Source organism: Schistocerca gregaria, chromosome 3 (genome assembly GCF_023897955.1).
Source record: "Schistocerca gregaria isolate iqSchGreg1 chromosome 3, iqSchGreg1.2, whole genome shotgun sequence".
Taxonomy (NCBI): domain Eukaryota; kingdom Metazoa; phylum Arthropoda; class Insecta; order Orthoptera; family Acrididae; genus Schistocerca; species Schistocerca gregaria.
This window is the reverse complement of record NC_064922.1, coordinates 308,291,849-308,311,449: the sequence shown is the minus strand read 5'-3', so window position 1 is coordinate 308,311,449 and position 19,601 is coordinate 308,291,849. Positions and strand designations below refer to the sequence as shown.

General features: G+C 42.0%; 1 protein-coding gene across 3 annotated transcripts in view; it reads left to right on the top strand.

The window, feature by feature from the left end:
- Window positions 1-19,601, top strand: part of LOC126355886 (tyrosine decarboxylase-like) — a 519,636-nt gene that overhangs the window by 210,186 nt on the left and 289,849 nt on the right. Inside the window, exons 1-4 of one of the 3 annotated variants that reach the window (XM_050006390.1) lie at window positions 5,377-5,490; window positions 5,610-5,649; window positions 5,744-5,945; window positions 19,480-19,593. In XM_050006390.1, the coding sequence (XP_049862347.1) occupies window positions 5,745-5,945; window positions 19,480-19,593 (315 nt within the window). In that variant the 5' untranslated portion in view covers window positions 5,377-5,490; window positions 5,610-5,649; window position 5,744. Of the gene's footprint in view, window positions 1-5,376; window positions 5,491-5,609; window positions 5,946-19,479; window positions 19,594-19,601 lie in introns of those variants that run through there. The other 2 variants (XM_050006389.1, XM_050006388.1) reach the window with 2 other exon arrangements.

The window sequence follows — 19,601 nt, the reverse complement described above, 5'->3', positions numbered from 1 at the left end:
CATATACAGTTCTCCCTCTTATGAACTTCATTAAATTCAAATGTTTAGTTACCTCATATCTGTCTCTTCCTCAAAAGTAAATGAGGGGAAGAAAACAAATATGGGGAAAACGCAGATGTGGGAAAAACGCAGATATGGGAAAAACGCAGATATGGGGAAAACGCAGATGTGGGAAAAACGCAGATGTATGAAATTCGCAGATGTATGAAATACGCAGATATGTGAAATACGCAGATATGGGAAATACGCAGATGTGGGAAATACGCAGATGTGAGAAATACGCAGATGTTGGAAATACGCAGATGTGGGGAAAACTCAGATATGGGGAAAACGCAGATATGGGGAAAATGGAGATATGGGGAAAACGCAGATATGGGGAAAACGCAGATATGGAAAAAACACAGATATGGGAAAACACAGATATAGGGAAATGAGGATATGGGGAAAACGCAGATATGGGGAAAACACAGATACGGGAAAAATGCAGATACGTGAAAAAGGGAGATATGGGAAAAAGGCAGATATGGGAAAAAGGCAGATAAGGGGAAAAGGCAGATATGGGAAAAAGGCAGATATGGGGAAAACACAAATATAGGAAAAACGCAACTACGGGAAAAACGCAAGTATGGGAAAAAATCGAATATGGGAAAAAAGCGAATTTGGGAAAAAGCGAATATGGGAAAAAACAGAACACGGGAAAAAAGCGGATATGGGAAAAACGCGAATATGTGAAAAATGCGAATATGGGAATAACGCGAATATGCGATAAACTCAAATATGGGGAAATCGCCTATATGGGATAAAGTCGACATGGGAAAAACGCAAATATGGGAAAAACAAGTGATGTTAATAAAATGCATTAGAGGAAAAACGAAAATTGGGTAAAATTGGGGATCCATAAAAAAAGCTAATGTTCCCCACATTTGCAGTTCTCCCTCTTATGAACTTCATTAAATTCAAATGTTTAGTTACCTCATATCTGCCTCTTCCTCAAAAGTAAATAAGGGAAAAAACAAATATGGCGAAAACGCAGATGTGGGAAAAACGCAGATGTGAGAAAAACGCAGATGTAGGAAAAACGCAGATATGGGAAAAACGCAGATATGGGAAAAACGCAGATATGGAAAAACGCAGATATGGGAAAAACGCAAATATGGGAAAAACGCAAATATGGGAAAAACGCGGATATGGGAAAAACGCAGATGTATGAAATACGCAGATGTATGAAATACGCAGATGTGGGAAATACGGAGATGTGGGAAAAACGCAGATGTGGCGAAAACGCAGATATGGGGAAAACGCAGATATGGGGAAAACGCAGATATGAGGAAAATGCAGGTATGAGAAAAACTCAGATATGGGAAAAACGCAGATATGGGAAAAAGGCAGATATAGGAAAAAGACAGATATGGGGAAAATGCAGATATGGGAAAAACACAGATATGGGAAAAACGCAGATATGGGATAAACGCAGATATGGGAAAAACATAGGAATTAATAAAATGTATTAGAGGTGAAACGAAAATCTGAGAAAAATGGGGATGCATATAAAAGCATATGTTCCCAACATCAGCATGTGTTTCATTAACTTCAACTGTGTAGTATCTCATATCTGCCTCTTCCTTAAGAACGTAAATCTGGAAATAATGCGAATATGGGAAAAACGCAAATATGGGAAAACGCGAATATGGGAAAAACGTGAATATGGGAAAAACGCGAATATGGGAAAAACGTGAATTCGGGAAAAACGCGAATATGGGGAAAAAAGCGAATATGGGGAAAAAGCGAATATGGGGAAAAAAGCGAATATGGGGGAAAAAGCGAATATGGGGAAAAAAGCGAATATGGGTAAAAAGCGAATAAGGGGAAACTGCGAATATGGGGAAAAAAGCGAATATGGGGAAAAAAGCGAATATGGGGGAAAAAGCGATATGGGGAAAAACGCGAATATGGGAGAAACGCGAATGTGAGATAACGCAAATATGGGATAACGCAATTATGGGATAACGCAATTATGGGATAATACAAATATGGGATAAATGCAAATATGGGATAACGCAAATATGGGATAACGCAAATATGGAATAATGCAAATATGGGATAACGCAAATATGGGATAACACAAATATGAGAAAAGGGCAAATAAGCGAAAAACATATGAAATTAATTAAATGTATTAGGGGGAAACGATAATGTGGGAAAATTGGGGATGCATAAAAAAGCTAATGTTCCCCACATGTGCAGTTCTCTCTCTTATGCACTTCATTAACTTCAAATGTTTAGTTACCTCATGTCTGTCTCTTTCTCATACCGCAAATATGGGAAAAATGCGAATGTGGGAAAAAGGCGAACGTGGGGAAAAGGCGAATGTGTGGAAAAGGCGAATGTGGGGTAAAGGCGAATGTGGGGAAAAGGCGAATGTGGGGAAGTGGCGAATGTGGGGAAAAGGCGAATGTGGGAAAAGGCGAAGGTGGGGAAACACGCAAAAATGTGAAACACGCAAAAAGGGGAAACACGCAAAAAGGGGAAACACGCAAAAAGGGGAAACACGCAAAAAGGGGAAACACGCAAAAAGGGGTAAAACGCCAAAAGGGGAAAAACGCAAATATGGGAAAGACATATGAAATTAATAAAACATGTTACAAGGAAAACGAAAATGTATAAAAATTGGGGATGCATATAAAAGCAAATGTTCCCCACATCTGCAGTTTTCCCTGTTATGCGCTTCATTAACTTCAAATGCTTAGTTACTTCATATCTGCCTCTTCCTCGAAATGCAAATATGGGAAAAACGCAAATATGGAAAAAACGCAAATATGGGAAAAACGCAAAAATGGGATAAACGCAAATATGGGGAAAACAAGTGAAACTATAAATCGCATTAAACGGAAAACGGAAATGTGGAAAAATGAGGATGCTTAAAAAAAGCAAATGTTCCCGACATCAGCAATTATCCCTCTTATGCACTTCATTAACTTGAAATGTTTAGTTATCTCATATATGCCTCTTGCTCAAAACGCAAATATGGGAATAACGCAAATATGGGGAAAACGTGAATATGGGGAAAACGTGAATATGGGGAAAATGCGAATATGGGGAAAACGCAAATATGGGGAAAACGCGAATATGGGGAAAACGCGAATATGGGGAAAACCCGAATATAGGGAAAACGCGAACAGGGGAAAAACGCATATATGGGAAAAACATATGAAATTAATAAAGCGTATTAGAGGGAAAACGAAAATGTGGGAATATTGGGGATGCATAAAGAAAGCAAATATTCCCCACATCTGCAGTTCTCACTCTTATACGCTTCATTAACTTCAAATGTTTAGTTACCTCATATCTGCCTCTTCCTCAAAACGCAAATATGGGAAAAACGCAAATATGGGAAAACACAAATATGGGAAATATGCAAAGATGGGGAAAACGCAAATATGGTAAAAACGCGAATATGGGAAAAACGCGAATATGGGAAAAACGCAAATGAGGTAAGAACGCAAATATGGGAAAAACGCAAATATGGGAAAACATATGAAATTAATAAAATGCATGAGAGGGAAAACGAAAATATTGGAAAATTGGGGTTGCATAAAAAAACCAAATGTTCCCCACATCTGCAGTTTCCCTCTTATGTGCTTCATTAACTTCTAATGTTTAGTTACCTCATATCTGCCTCTTCCTCAAAACGCAAATATGGGAAAAACGCAAATATGGGAAAAACGCAAGTATGCGAAAAACGCAAATATGGGAAAAACGTGAGTATGGGAAAACGCGAATATGGGAAAAACGCAAATATGGAAAAAACGCGAATATGGGAAAAACGCGAATATGGGAAAACCGCAAATACGGGAAAATGCAAATATGGGAGAAGCGCAAATATGGGAAAAACGCAAATATGGGAAAAACGCAAAAATCGCGAATATGGGAAAAACGCGAATATGGGAAAAACGAAAATATGGGAAAAACGCAAATATGGCAAAAACGTAAATATGGGAAAAATGCAAATATGGGAAAAATACCAATATGGGAAAAACGCAAATATGGGAAGAACGAGTATATGGAAATAATGCTAATATGGGAAAAACATATGAAATTAATAAAACGCATTAGAGGGAAAACGAAAATGTGGGAAAATTGGGGATGGATAAAAAAAGCAAATGTTCCCCACATCTGCAGTTCTCCTACTTACGTGCTTCATTAACTTAAAATATTTAGTTACTTCATATCTGCCTCTTCCTCAAAACGGAAATATGGGAAAACGCAAAAATGGGAAAAACGCAAATATCTTTCGATCGGTTGCGATCTAGTGACTTATCACGACGACCTGTCCTAGCATTTTTCATGAACAGTGGATTGTAATAACAAAAATAACTGTGAAAGCGGACTGAAATTTCTTCTGGATAGAATACCATGCATAGCAATAAATTAAAGATTGCAATCATGAGTCTGACAAATGTTGCAGCTTTCGCTCGGACCGCGATCTAGCGACATCTGCTGGCACTATCTCCAAGACGGAACTTGCTGCTATAATTCGTTGTCGTAATGAAAATTACAGTCAACTTATTACTATATATATTTCATTAGTTCAGTGTTTAATTCTTCGTTAATTGTCTTGACTGTTCCGCCTGAATGTTGCTGTCTTGTTTTCAAAGTGTTTAAAAGGTGTTTACGTTATTATCTCTTATTCTAATAAGCGAACGGGAATACATTGCTCATTTGCAACCTACTCGATAAATCGTTACCTCTTCTCATAAAAACATAAAAAATTATACTTTTTTTGGAGGATAATGTTTTCATCTTAATTGTTATCTTTACTTAAAAATGAACTTAAATATACCAGTACTGGATGAGAACCCGTATTTTAAATTTAATCAAATTGGAGTTTATGCATTGGTAGGATTGAATGCTATTTCCTCCCGTATTTCACGAAACTGGCAGATTTAAAGCAGAGCCATAGCTTATTGTTGTGACTAGTTCGCAGTTTGTTGCGTATCCCTTCACTCGCGCCTCGCGAGTCATATGTCACGTGATTGTTCGAACAAGTTCGATACTGTATCGAACGCTGTGCCGTATCAGGAAATCTCGTGTTCGTTCGAACGCTATTATCGTTTGCCTGTCCGTAGTGTAAAGTGGCAGAGTTGAATCTACTTTCACTGAGAGCAATGTCCGGTTTTAAACTGGTTGTCATTTACAAGGGTTCCCCGACGGTTAAGATCTTTTTACGACCACTGTTCTTAAGTCGTGTTGACGGTACGGTCACGGGAACATCCAAACACGAAAGCTTCTTTCTGTCATAATGTCACATCCTCACGTCCACCAGTCTTATTGCTCTCTTTCCGTTACAACCGATTGGCACAAACAAAACCATTTCACAGCCGTGACTCACATCAGCGGTAGAGCGCCATGTAACCACCTGGTGACTGTTCTGCCTACAGCCTCGTCAAAGCGAGCAGTTCTTTCAATATTTTGTCCGTTACCTCTTCTACTGTGCGTCCAGCAGTGTCAAGTTGATCCCTTATATTTGTGCTGCCTCTCGGCTCGCCAGTGTTGACATGTAGCCGCATGGCGTTGCTTTGTTATCTTAACTCTTATATTTTGTCCTTCAGGTCTATGAAGTCACGTGACAGCAGCTAGCCGCCGTCACCAGTAAAAATCCTCAACACCTGTTTGCCAGTTTTGTAGTGTGCCGTCAACGTCCTGTCGTTTATGTGACAGATCGGTCCTTCCCGAATGCCGGCAGGATGGACGTGAACGAGTTCCGGGTGCGCGGCAAGGAGATGGTGGACTACATCTGCGAGTACATGGAGACGCTGGACAAGCGGCGCGTCACACCCAGCATCGAACCGGGCTACCTGCGGCCGCTGCTGCCGGAGGAGGCTCCGCAGGAACCTGAGGACTGGAGGGACATCATGCGCGACGTCGAGTCCAAGATTATGCCGGGGGTGAGTGCGAGCGCCTAGAGGCCCGCCAGCGGTCCGCTGTAGAACCCACCAGAGTTTAGAAATAAACCGCATCCCGAGGAAGCAGACCGGTATACGTCAGCTGCTTAAAATTCCACGAGTGTGCAGGAAAAATGGCTGGCAAAGACACATTCATCATCATAACTTGTTTAACTTGTTCCGCCTATTGGCAGATATTTCCGACTGCTGCCCGTTCCAAGTCACCTGTTCACAATTTTTTTTTTTTTTTTTGTCATCAGTCTACTGACTGGTTTGATGCGGCCCGCCATGAATTCCTTTCCTGTGCTAACCTCTTCATCTCAGAGTAGCACTTGCAACCTACGTCCTCAATAATTTGCTTGACGTATTCCAATCTCTGTCTTCCTCTACAAGTTTTGCCCTCTACAGCTCCCTCTAGTACCAAGGAAGTCATTCCCTCATGTCTTAGCAGATGTCCTATCATCCTGTCTCTTCTCCTTATCAGTGTTTTCCACATATTCCTTTCCACTCCGATTCTGCGTAGAACCTCCTCATTCCTTACCTTATCAGTCCACCTAATTTTCAACATTCGTCCATAGCACAACATCTCAAATGCTTCGATTCTCTTCTGTTCCGGTTTTCCCACAGTCCATGTTTCACTACCATACAATGCTGTACTCCAGACGTACATCCTCAGAAATTTCTTCCTCAAATTCCTTTTTTGCCATAGCGAGTCTGCTTTTGATGTCCTCCTTGCTCCGTCCGTCATTGGTTATTTTACTGCCTAGGTAGCAGAATTCCTTAACTTCATTGACTTCGTGACCATCAATCCTGATGTTAAGTTTCTCACTGTTCTCATTTCTACTACTTCTCATTACCTTCGTCTTTCTCCGATTTACTCTCAAACCATACTGTGCACTCATTAGACTGTTCATTCCGTTCAGCAGATCATTTAATTCTTCTTCACTTTCACTCAGAATAGCAATGTCATCAGCGAATCGTATCATTGATATCCTTTCACCTTGTATTTTAATTCCACTCCTGAACCTTTCTTTTATTTCCATCATTGCTTCCTCGATGTACAGATTGAAGAGTAGGGGCGAAAGGCTACAGCCTTGTCTTACTCCCTTCTTAATACGAGCACTTCGTTCTTGATCGTCCACTCTTATTATTCCCTCTTGGTTGTTGTACATATTGTATATGACCCGTCTCTCCCTATAGCTTACCCTACATTTTTCAGAATCTCGAACAGATTGCACCATTTTATATTGTCGAACGCTTTTTCCAGGTCGGCAAATCCTATGAACGTGTCTTGATTTTTCTTTAGCCTTGCTTCCATTATTAGCCGTAACGTCAGAATTGCCTCTCTCGTCCCTTTACTTTTCCTAGAGCCAAACTGATCGTCACCTAGCGCATTCTCAATTTTCTTTTCCATTCTTCTGTATATTATTCTTGTAAGCAGGTTCGCTGCATGAGCTGTTAAGCTGATTGTGCGATAATTCTCGCACTTGTCAGCTCTTGCCGTCTTCGGAATTGTGTGGATGATGCTTTTCCAAAAGTCAGATGGTATGTCGCTAGACTCATATATTCTACACACCAACGTGAATAGTCGTTTTGTTGCCACTTCCCCTAATGATTTTAGAAATTCTGATGAAATGTTATCTATCCCTTCTGCCTTATTTGACCGTAAGTCCTCCAAAACCCTTTTAAATTCCGATTCTAATACTGGATCCCCTATCTCTTCTAACTTGACTCCTGTTTCTTCTTCTATCACATCAGACAAATCTTCACCCTCATAGAGGCTTTCAATGTATTCTTTCCACCTATCTGCTCTCTCCTCTGCATTTAACAGTGGAATTCCCGTTGCACTCTTAATGTTACCACCGTTGCTTTTAATGTCACCCAACGCTGTTTTGACTTTCCTGTATGCTGAGTCTGTCCTTCTGACAATCATATCTTTTTCGATGTCTTCACATTTTTACTGCAGCCATTTCGTCTTAGCTTCCCTGCACTTCCTATTTATTTCATTCCTCAGCGACTTTTATTTCTGTATTCCTGATTTTCCCGGAACATGTTTGTACTTCCTCCTTTCATCAATCAACTGAAGTATTTCTTCTGTTACCCATGGTTTCTTCGCAGCTACCTTCTTTGTACCTATGTTTTCCTTCCCACCTTCTGTGATGGCCCTTTTTAGAGACGTACATTCCTCTTCAACTGTGTTGCCTACTGCGCTATTCCTTATTGCTGTATCTATAGCTTTAGAGAACTTCAAACGTATCTCGTCATTCCTTAGAACTTCCGAATCCCACTTCTTAGCGTATGTCTTGAACTTCAGCCTACTCTTCATCACTACAATATTGTGATCTGAGTCTGTATCTGCTCCTGGTACGCCTTACAATCCAGTATCTGATTTCGGAATCTCTGTCTGACCATGATGTAATCTAATTGAAATCTTCCCGTAACTCCCAGCCTTTTCCAAGTATACCTCCTCATCTTGTGATTCTTGAACAGGGTATTCTCTATTACTAGCTGAAATTTGTTACAGAAGTCAATTAGTCTTTCTCCTCTTTCATTACTTGTCCCAAGCCAATATTCTCCTGTAACCTTTTCTTCTACTCCTTCCCCTACACATGCATTCCAGTCGCCCATGACTATTAGATTTTCGTCCCCCTTTACATACTGCATTACCCTTTCAATATCCTCATACACTTTCTCTATCTGTTCATCTTTAGCTTGCGACGTCGGCATGTATACCTGAACTATCGTTGTCGGTGTTGGTCTGCTGTCGATTCTGATTAGAACAATCCGGTCACTGAACTGTTCACAGTAACACACCATCTGCCCTACCTTCCTATTCATAACGAATGCTACACCTGTTATACCATTTTCTGCTGCTGTTGATATTACCCGATACTCATCTGACCAGAAATCCTTGTCTTACTTCCACTTCACTTCACTGACCCCTACTATATCTAGATTGAGCCTTTGCATTTCCCTTTTCAGATTTTCATACTAGTATGGGTCAATTCTAGAGTGCGATTTGAGAGAGTGTGGTTAGACAGGAGCCCAAGAGCACAGTTTAAATTACAGTGGGTGAAAGATAATATCAGGTGATTAAGTTATTGCGAGTAAAACAAAATATCAGCTAACTTCAGTTACACAACAAAGAAAATTACGAATGAGAGTCTCATTAGTTGCCCACGCCTGTCACATCCTTGGTCGTGCTGACTTACCATCATTAATCGAGATATCCAAAGATCCAAAGAAGAGCGGCGCGTTTCGTCATAGGGTTATTTGGTAACCGTGATAGCGTTACGGAGATGTATAGCAAACTCAAGTGGCAGACTCTGCAAGAGAGGCGCTCTGCATCGCGGTGTAGCTTGTTCACCAGGTTTCGAGAGGGTGCGTTTCTGGATGAGGTATCGAATATATTGCTTCCCCCTACTTATACCTCCCGAGGAGGTCACGAATGTAAAATTAGAGAGGCTTTCAGACAGTCATTCTTCCCGCGAACCATACGCGACTGGAACAGAAAAGGGGGGTAATGGCAGTGGCACGTTAAGTGCCCTACGCCACACACCGTTGGATGGCTTGCGGAGTATAAATGTAGATGTAGATGTACTGTTGCCAAAATCAGCATGCAATGGAATAAATAAATATATATACGTTAGCACCGTTAGTGCACCTTTACCTTTCTTTATGTGTAAGTTATTGTTGGGTTATTGATGTGTCAAGTTGAGCTTTATAGCTTAACTCATGTTGTCGACATCACGTTTCGTAATTTTCCGCGATTTTTGATTAGGCGCACAACGAATTTTTTTTAGCGTTTTTATTTATTTCTGGTGTCGATGTGTCTAGCTGACCTGCACAGCTCAATCAAAGTTGCTGATACCACGTTTGTGTTTCTTCGTAATTTTCACATGTTTCATGTTCTTTTACTTGTTGTTATTTCTATATTTTACTATCGCTGTGGTTCTGAGGTTGTTACGTTATATGTTAGTTTCTCCCCACGCAGAATCCCATTTTCCCGTGGTTTTTCCATTAGTTATTATTAACAGTTTCCACCATTCCATGATTCGTGTTTATACATTGACGAAAAAAAAACGGAACCCCAAAAAATGATCAATATAGGGTAAATAAATTTATGGAATGCATTTGTGTAGGAAACATATTTAAGCGATTCAAACTGCAAGTTTACAGGCTAATGTAATCACGAGGTAAACCATTGAAAATATGAAATGCTGGTTCAGTCAGTTCCAGAAGAATGTGTATGCCTTCATTTTAAATGTAACGTCCGCTGCGACATCTCTGGTAGTGGTCTTGCATATGTACACAATGAGCTTTTGCACAGCGTATAGATAAAAAACGTGAGAGTTGAATGTTGTGATTTGTTTTTTCGGTTGCAGTTTAAAATGATCGAAAAATATCTGAAGCGCCACGTGGCAGTATTCCTTGTAAACCATCCAAAAGTCCATTAAGAAGCTATTTGGTTCGAGCAAGGCAAACTGGATGTCAAGAGGATGATAATTCGAAACATAGCAGCCATCTCTGTACAGCGTGGGAACTAGACAATGGGGTGTCAACGATAGATTGGCTTGCCATGTCTCCGGATGCAAATCCGAATGCAAATGTTCGGTTGTTTATTAAGACGACTCTTAAAGGGAAGTTAATAAGTTCTTTGAAGCAGCTGTCATATAATATCAGAACGATGTGGAGACTGTTACCGAGAGAATATGCAGAAAATCTTTTGAAAAGCATGCCAAAAAGGAGCCAAACTATAACAGATGGTGGCGGCAACTGGATTAAATATTAGATGATTGTGCAATTAGTAATAACATGTATTTCCGTGTAAACATATATTTATAATAGTGTATTTTATTTTATACAAATAACGGCACACACTTTCTTGTGGAACTGACTATACATTAATAACCGTTGCGACCGTCAGAATGTTGAATACAAGCATGGAAACGTGCATGCATTATGCTCCAAAGGTGCCGGATGTCAGTTTGCGGTATGTACTCTAATGGTCCTTAAAATTGCTACACCAAGAAGAAATGCAGATGATAAACGGGTATTCATTGGACAAATATATTATACTAAAACTTACATGTGATTACATTTTCACGCAGTTCGTGTGCATAGATCGTGAGAAATCCGTACCCAGAACACCACCCTCTGGTTGCCATAACGGCCTTGATACTACGCCTGGACAATGAGTCAAACAGAACTTGGATGGAGTGTACAGGTACAGCTGTCCATGCAGATCAAAACGATACCACAGTTCATCAAGAGTAGTGACTGGCGTATTGTGACAAGCCAGTTGCCCGGCCACCATTGCCCCCACGTTTTCAGTTGGTGAGAGATCTGGGAAATGTGCTGGCCAGGCCAGCAGTCGAACATTTTCTGTATCCAGAAAGGCCCGTACAGAACCTGCAACATACGGTCGTGCATTATCCTACTGAAATGTAGGGTTTCTCAGGAATCGAATGAAGTGTAGAGCTACAGCTAGTAACACATCTTAAATGTAACGTCCACTGTTAAAAGTGCCGTCAATGCGAACAAGAGGTGGTCGAGAGGTGTAACCAATGGCACCCAGTACCATCACGCCGGCTGATACGCCACTATGGCGATGACGAATACACGCTTCCAATATGCGTTCACCGCAATGTCGCCAAACACGGATGCGACCATCATGATGCTTTAAACAGAACCTGGATTCATCCGAAAAAATGACGTTGAGTACACCATCGCAGGCACTCCTGTCTGTGATGCAGCGTGAAGGTTAACCGCAGCCATGGTCTCCGATCTGATAGTCCACGCTGCTGCAAACGTCGTCGAACAGTTCGTGCAGATGGTTGTTGTCTTGCAAACGTCCCCATCTATTGACTCAGGGATCGAGACGTGGCTGCACGATCCGTTACAGCCATGTAGATAAGATGCCTGTCATCTCGATTGCTAGTGATACGAGGCCGTTGGGATCCAGCACGGCATTCCGTATTACCCTCACCACACCGATTCCATATTCTGCTAACAGTCATTGGATCTCGACCAACGCGAGCAGCAATGTCGCGATACGATAAACCACAATCGCGATAGGCTACAATCCGACGTTCATCAAAGTCGGAAACGCGATGGTACGGATTTCTACCCCTTACACGAGGCATCACAACAGCGTTTCACCAGGCAATGCCGGTGAACTTCTGTTTGTGTATGAGAAATCGGTTGGAAACTTTCCTCATGTCAGCACGTTGTAGGTGTCGCCACCGGCGCCAGCCTTGTGTGAGTGCTCTGAAAAGCTAATAATTTGCATATCACAGCATCTTCTTCCTGTCGGTTAAATTTCGCGTCTGTGGCACGTCATCTTGGTGGTGTAGTAATTTTAATGGCCAGTTGTGTAGTTCCATGCTTGTTGTTCAGGGACGGTTAAGGCTGATTGTGGATGACGCTGGAGTTGTCGTCCGATGATTTCCCACATGTGCGCGATTGGACACAGATCTGGTGATACAGCAGGCCAAGGCAACATGTCGCCACCCTGCGCCAGAGCCATACGCCGTACTCGGTGGTCTTTCCCCCTCTGTAGTGCCACGTCGCCCTCTGCCGCCCCGTATTCTTGCGACCGGTCAGTCTCGTGACCATCGTCGGCAGCTATCATGTACACTGTCTCCTCGAACCCTATCATACGACCCCGTTCGTTTAAACATAATTTATAATAATGTCTTTTATTTCATACAAATAATGGTGCTCACTTGCTTGTGGAACTGACTGTTCATTAATAACTGGTGCAAACTACAGAATGTTGAAGGAAGGAAGTACTGCAAGGAGGAAGTCCCCTTCAAAATGTAACCATTGACTCTAGGCATGAAAGAAATATTGCGTTACCAAAAATAGCAGGTAAATTATCTGTATGATTTCCATTTAATAACCAAGTTACTTGCCAGAGTCCTCTGTAGGTACTTGTCGATGGTCCTGCAACTTTGACCTACCTTTGAGCACCAGAAACTTGATACTGTGCAAAGAGAAAATAATGATTTCTGAAATTGTGCACATGCAACCATGATCCCGTGAGTAGCCCCCGATATTATTCACGGGTCGTTGGTAGACTCAACAATTTGAAAGCAACATGATGCCGTGTCATCATCATACACAATCGGCAAAGAAGTGTCGGGGTTTTGGCAGAGATAATTCAGATAGAAGTTCATTAATATGTTAGCAAATGCTTTTCGATTTATTGAAATAAAAAACCATCAGTGGTTTGTAAAAAAAGAATTTAAATTGCTTTCTAGATCGGAAAACGTTTCTTTGTAAGATATTGATTTTTAATTAACGATGTATCATGCCTGGTTTTTCGTTGACACACAAATGAAAAATTCATTAATATATGTCTATTCCGTTACTAGAACGTTGCAATTAATTTGTAAACTCAGTAGGTCCTCAAAGCAAGACAAAAATGCTTGAATTTCACAATGAACAGTAGAGTACTAAGTTTTCTGTACCCAACATCATAGTATCTCCTTTATAATTTAGGAGAGGGTGATGCCTTTGAACCTACAGCACGACACCTTGAATGGATCATATTGGTCACCAAAATCAACTTCCATTTAATCGAAATTGAGCAGCCTGCGAAGCTCCCTTTTGCTATGCGGATGAATACTGCCGCACACCTGATCGCGTAGTAATCGCGAGTAAACTGTGCAGTAATTTAGCAAGTAGTTCTAAGATAATCAGTTCAACTAAGCTTCACCACAGAAAGTACGAGTATTTTCTAATTTCCGAAAATTCCGGTACCAAGAAATTCATCGAATATAGAACTGTAAGTATATATTCAATTTCTGTCACAATTATGGCGAGGGAATTGAATCACAAATTGGTACATATGATGGAAGATAGCGAAGAGGAAGAGCAATCTGGTTTGATGGATGGGTGAGGCGCAAGCGATACTATTGGAACAAATAGAAAGACAGAAAAGACTGAGTTTGTGGTCCATAGAACGGGAAAAGGACTTTGATGGGGAGGAATGAGACAAATCGATAGAAATTCTGAAGCTGAAGAGGATGAACTGTAAAGACGAGTTATACACGAGGCAACCATGAAGCTAAGAAATGGTACGACAGACTAGTCAGAAATCGGAAGAGAAGTAATCCATCGTTGTTTACCATATACTCGTACATCGATGGCTTGGTGATGAAGGCGCTAGAAATAGAGACGGAAGGAATAGCACTTCATTAGGTTTGCTGATGATGTGGCGTTACTTGGAGATAAAACAGTACCTCTTCGAAGAACACTGTCCAGAACTGAATAAGGATTACAAGATTACGGAAGATATGAAAGTGAAAAGAAAATCAGACTGGACAGGTTACACATGACAATCACTTGGGGGCCGTGTTAACTGGTAAAAGGACGAATGACAAGAAAATTGAATCAGAATTGCAACAACGAAAGGAAAATTTTCCTGACAAATCATGCATCAGACAGGGGTAGGAGTTAAGGAAAAGGTTGGTTAAATGCTTCATGTGAAGATTTATCTTTGGTGTTGTAGTAGCTCCAATGGAAGAAGAAAGAAATAAAGTTCAACAGTTCGGGATGTGTGTTTGGAGGAGAATGTAGAAAGTAAATTGGGCGGAAAAAGTGACGAACAGCGAAGTAACGTAAAAGGTAGTTGAAGATGGAACTCTCCCAAAGCAGGTTAGAAAAGAAAAGCAGACTAGCTAGGACATATAACGAGAGGAAGATAAATTCTAAGAATTATCGAAGGTATGTTCGAAGGACAGAAGAAAGCAAGTGAGAGAAGAGTAAAAATGTTGATGAAGTGAAAAGAGGAAGACACTAGAGAATAAACTCTAGCGTACGACTCCACCCAACAGCTTCGAGGAATGACGTAAATCAGGTAAAAATGCAACACACACAACATTTAAAAAGGACGACCAGTACTCGTCAGTGTTTCCAAGGCGCCGAAATACACCGACGGGAAAAAATCGTAATACCAGGAAGGAGTTGTGCAACATACACGAAAGTTTGCAGGGGTGTATCGACATCTGAAAGATGATGTGTGTTCCAATATCGCACCAGTCACATGATAGCGGAGCTAGTAACGCTACTATGAGGATGCATATCAAGTTTGTTTCAAATAACGCTGCAACGGTAGTGAGTGAAAGTCACCTTTGAGACTGGACGTGGCTAGCTATGTTAGTCAAGAATGCCTTTAAGACGATAAATACGCCATTATCAACACTTCGCTGAGTTTGAACGGGGTCGTATAATAGGATTGCTGCTTAATATTCAAATGATAACGGTGCCAAATCCAGCTTCAGTTCCGCCAAAATTATGTAACTGTGTGTCTGTATGAGTATTCCGTTAATCATTGCGAGTCAGATTACATTTCCATTTACATTTTTGGGCTTAATGATTCACACTCAGTGCGTGGGTTAATACTTCACGGATTTTATATTAGCTGTTCATGGCAGTAGTTCACTTGTTACGTAACTCCCACAACTTACAGTTTATGAACATAACGTTTCATAGGCGATGTACTGGTCAAGGAGGTCCGGGAGCATGGCCTCTCCGTTCACCGGGCTTGATTTCATTGAATTTTTTGGCTATGGGAACAATTAAAGGCATTGGTGCATGCCGAAACCATCGACAATGTGCAGGCGTTAAAGACGCGTCTGAAAGAGTGTATGGCTCACTGCCAAGAAGGAGCTGTTGATAGTTTCCTGAAGCTCACAGACGAGAAGTCGGAAGAACACAAAATTAATTCCCACACAAAATGATCAAATTACAAAGTTTTCAGTGGCCTTTTTCGTCTAAACGATCACGTTTGATGCAAAATGTACAAAAAGTCCAGCAGTGAACCAAGCGATGGAGAGTCTTAACTCTGGAAGAACCGCATTTCCTTTGGTTTTGACAGGAAGCGCTGCTTGCTGAATGTTATCGAATGACTGTGCCTTGCTTTTCTTTGCACGTATCCGCCAAGTACTCTTGGTACGAACCAGGTAGTCACCTCTCGGCCTCTGATTCCGGCACCCGTGTGCGGAAGCCTTTTCGGCGACAGCTGTTTCCGATGCTAATTCCTGGAAACAAAAATAAATTTTGACGTTAATTATTGATTAAAACGTTGGTCAGCAAAACATGTAAGAGAAATTTTCGTGTGCGAATTACCTGTATGTTCTGCAGCCTACATTTCATTACACTAGGAAGTTACCGTGTATGTGCGGGGTGTTTCAGACAAGCTATATAACTTTGTAACTTACAAAATAACAAGTAAAAGGAATAGTCATACAGGTACCTAAACGTAAGAAGCATTACACTTTCTGTGGAGTTACCAAGATAGTTTATCTATCTACTTACCAGAGAGTTTTAAATTGAGCATTTTTGCTGTCATGTGGCTGATACATTTAAACCATCTGTGTGCAAAACTATTTAAACCAAAAATTTTATGAATTTTAGTTAGTGAGTTAGAAACCTTTGAATATTTAAGCATAGATGCCACATGATGTACATAATTGGCATTGCTGAGATGAACCTTCTGGTAGCCGAATGTTCGCTTAAGTGTGATAATGTGATGATCAAACGAGTACCCTTTTTCCTGGGTGCACAACGTAATGGATGATGAAGCACTCGACCTGGGTATCGCGTGACATAAGTATGACTCCTTCTGTGTCATCGTGTCGGCATTTGCCGTGCATTAGCAACATTTCAGCGTACTCGTTGTGTATGTATTCCATCTTTATTCCACAGCAGTATTACCAGCCGACCGAACCTCATTTGTTTGTGCATTCCGCTCTGCCTTGTATACGGCAATGTTAAGGATACGCTTTGCAATCTAACCGAACATGGCTTCAAAGAGCTCATCGAGGAAGTTTGTCGCTCCGTGACACCAGCAGCTTTTCATCACTTCCGCAGTTTGTATAAAAGTGACCATGAGTTGTGCACTCAAAAATGGGCGTTCCTTTGAACGCCTCCCTTCGATGAACACCCTATCATCAGAACGTCCATGTGAACACAGTCGATTACGTACAGCATGTTGCATTCACCCCTTTTTAGGTTACTAACAAAGACTAATAGAAATTAGATTTGTACATAGATAATTTACGGGCATCAGCTGGACGATAGAAAAACATATGTTCTATATAAATAATTGCAACTCGTTGCTGTAGCTTTCCGGATAACAACTACAAAAACCACGCTCATAACTCAGCAGAATTTGGTAAGGTACGCATGTCCCGAAAGGTGCCTTTTGGGTGCAAATGTTGAAGATACGGTGCGATACTTAATGGTAGATCGAGAACGTCTTCGGTATCTCCTCAGTCCCTTACATACCACTGTCGTCCGACGACAACAACGGCCGCGGGAGGTAGTACGTTGGCAACTAGGAGGGTTAAGACTGTGGTACTCAACAGACCCGCACCAGTGTTAGTGGACAGTGCGTTTAAAAGCATGCATAGCTGATATATACTGTGCAACGAGCAGCAGAAACCCCATGTCGAGCAGTGCTTTAGAGCACCCAATACAGCACTGCGTACGGCGAAGTGGGAGATTTCAAAGTAATCCGATTTTCAAACTTACTTTACGTTAAACGGTACATTTCTACACATGGGTTCCTTATAAAAACATTATCTTCTAAGCCCCATGTATAGCCAGCGGTAGCCTGTGATACGATTTGTGGGACAGCCTGAATATACACTGCCTGACAATAAAAGTGAAGCACCCAGAAAATACACTCGGTTGTCAGTGTAACATCGTACACGTGCACGCCATCGGTGGGTATGTAAATAATTAGAGTTGCCATTCTGTGTGACAGTTAGAATGGCTACCAAATTACATTCGTTTTCTTAGTGTTTAGTATTGTCGCCAGGGGTATATAAAGGGGCGTGAACAGCGTGAGATGTTGGGTGATCACTGTAAAGGACTCGGAGATGCCACACACGAGTGAGACAGCGTTATCAGCACTTAACAGAGTTTGAAATGGATCTCATTGTGAGTCTAAATTTGGCCGGCTCGTCGAATCATGCAATACCCAGATTTGTGGGGCATTCGGATGTGACAGTGGCCCGATGTCAGACTGCATGGGAACGTAAGGGCAGGCATACTCATCATCAAGGTGCCGGTCAACAGTATCTGACCACCGTATGGGAGGTTTGCCATATTGTGCGCCACCCATATCGTAATTTCTTCACAGCTGTGCTTGCTATTAGAGAACAACTAATGGACTCCCTATTACATATTGTGTCACCCCTCTCCATTGATCGGAGACTAGTAGCAGTTGGACAAGGAATTACCGCCCCCTCCGTAGGCTGCCGTTAACCCCACGTCACAAACGGCTGCATTTGGAGCGGTGCTGAGACCGGCAAACAGGGACTGTTAATGATTGGCGTCGCATATTGTTCAGCAACGAATCGCAGTTCAGGACTATCCTGCACGACAATCGTTGGTGAATATTCCGGTGACCTGGAGAGAAGTCTCGTTTATCCAGTGTTCCGGAGAAGCACAGAATTGCTACTCCTGGCGTTATGGTATTGTGAAGCATCGGGTATGACTTGAGGTCGCGGCTTGTATTGACTGAGAGAGGGTACTATCGCGGCTCAACGACATGTCACGGACTCCTGTCCTCGTGTGTTACCTCTCATGCGACAATATGGCGGTGCCATTTTCAACAGAAAGATGTTCGTCCTCAAATGGTACATGTCTCTATGACACGAGGTACTCCTGTAGCCAGCAGTATCCTTAAATTTGTCCCCGACACGTATGGGTCCAATGTGGACTTCAACTACGTTGGATGCCAGCATCCATGATACCAAGGATCAGCTACAATAGTTGTGGGCTGGTTGTCTCAGGAGGTGCAACAAGTGATTTACGGCACCATTCCCAACCGAATCAATGAAACCATCCAGGCCACAGTTGGTGCAAGTGAGTTCGTACTGCCAAGTTCTGTGTAAACTTAGTTCGATTTCGTAATCACTGGAAAGACGTCACAGACACTCTCCAAGATAACCAACATGTAAATAGCAACGCCATGACTATGGCGAGTCGTGATTTTTTTTGCTGTCGTAATTGATTTTGCGGTTTTCTTTTTGAATTAGATTCTAGGCTGTTACTTTCTTTCGGCTTTTCTTTAACGTGCCAACGCCCTCGCCCCAGTGGTAATACCGATTCCTGTCAGATCACCGCCGTTAAGTCCGTCGGGCTTGGCTCGCACTTGGATAGGTCACCGTTGCGAAGCAGGGTACACTCAGCCCTTGTGAGGCCAATTGAGGTGATATTTGATTGAGAAGCAGCGACACCGGTCACGAAAACAGACAACGGCCGAGGGAATCCCTCCGTATCCGCAGGTAGAGGCGCCTAAGGGCTCAGGATGACACGGCGGCCGATCGGTACCGCTGGATCTGCAAGTAGGTGTTTGCTTGTTTGTTTTTCACCACCATAACCTTAACTGTCTTCGTCTTAGTTCTTCCTTTGCAGTTAGAGCGGCGTATAAAATGACTTAGACTGGAAGCTGCGGTTCAGAAGTCCCTGACAGACGGTTGGTGTAGACTTGAGTGGTGGTGTCGTGTGTTGGCAGGTGACGCACTGGCAGCACCCCAGGTTCCACGCGTACTTCCCATCCGGCAACTCGTACCCGTCCATCCTGGGGGACATGCTGGGTGACGCCATCGGATGCATCGGCTTCTCCTGGGTAAGGCG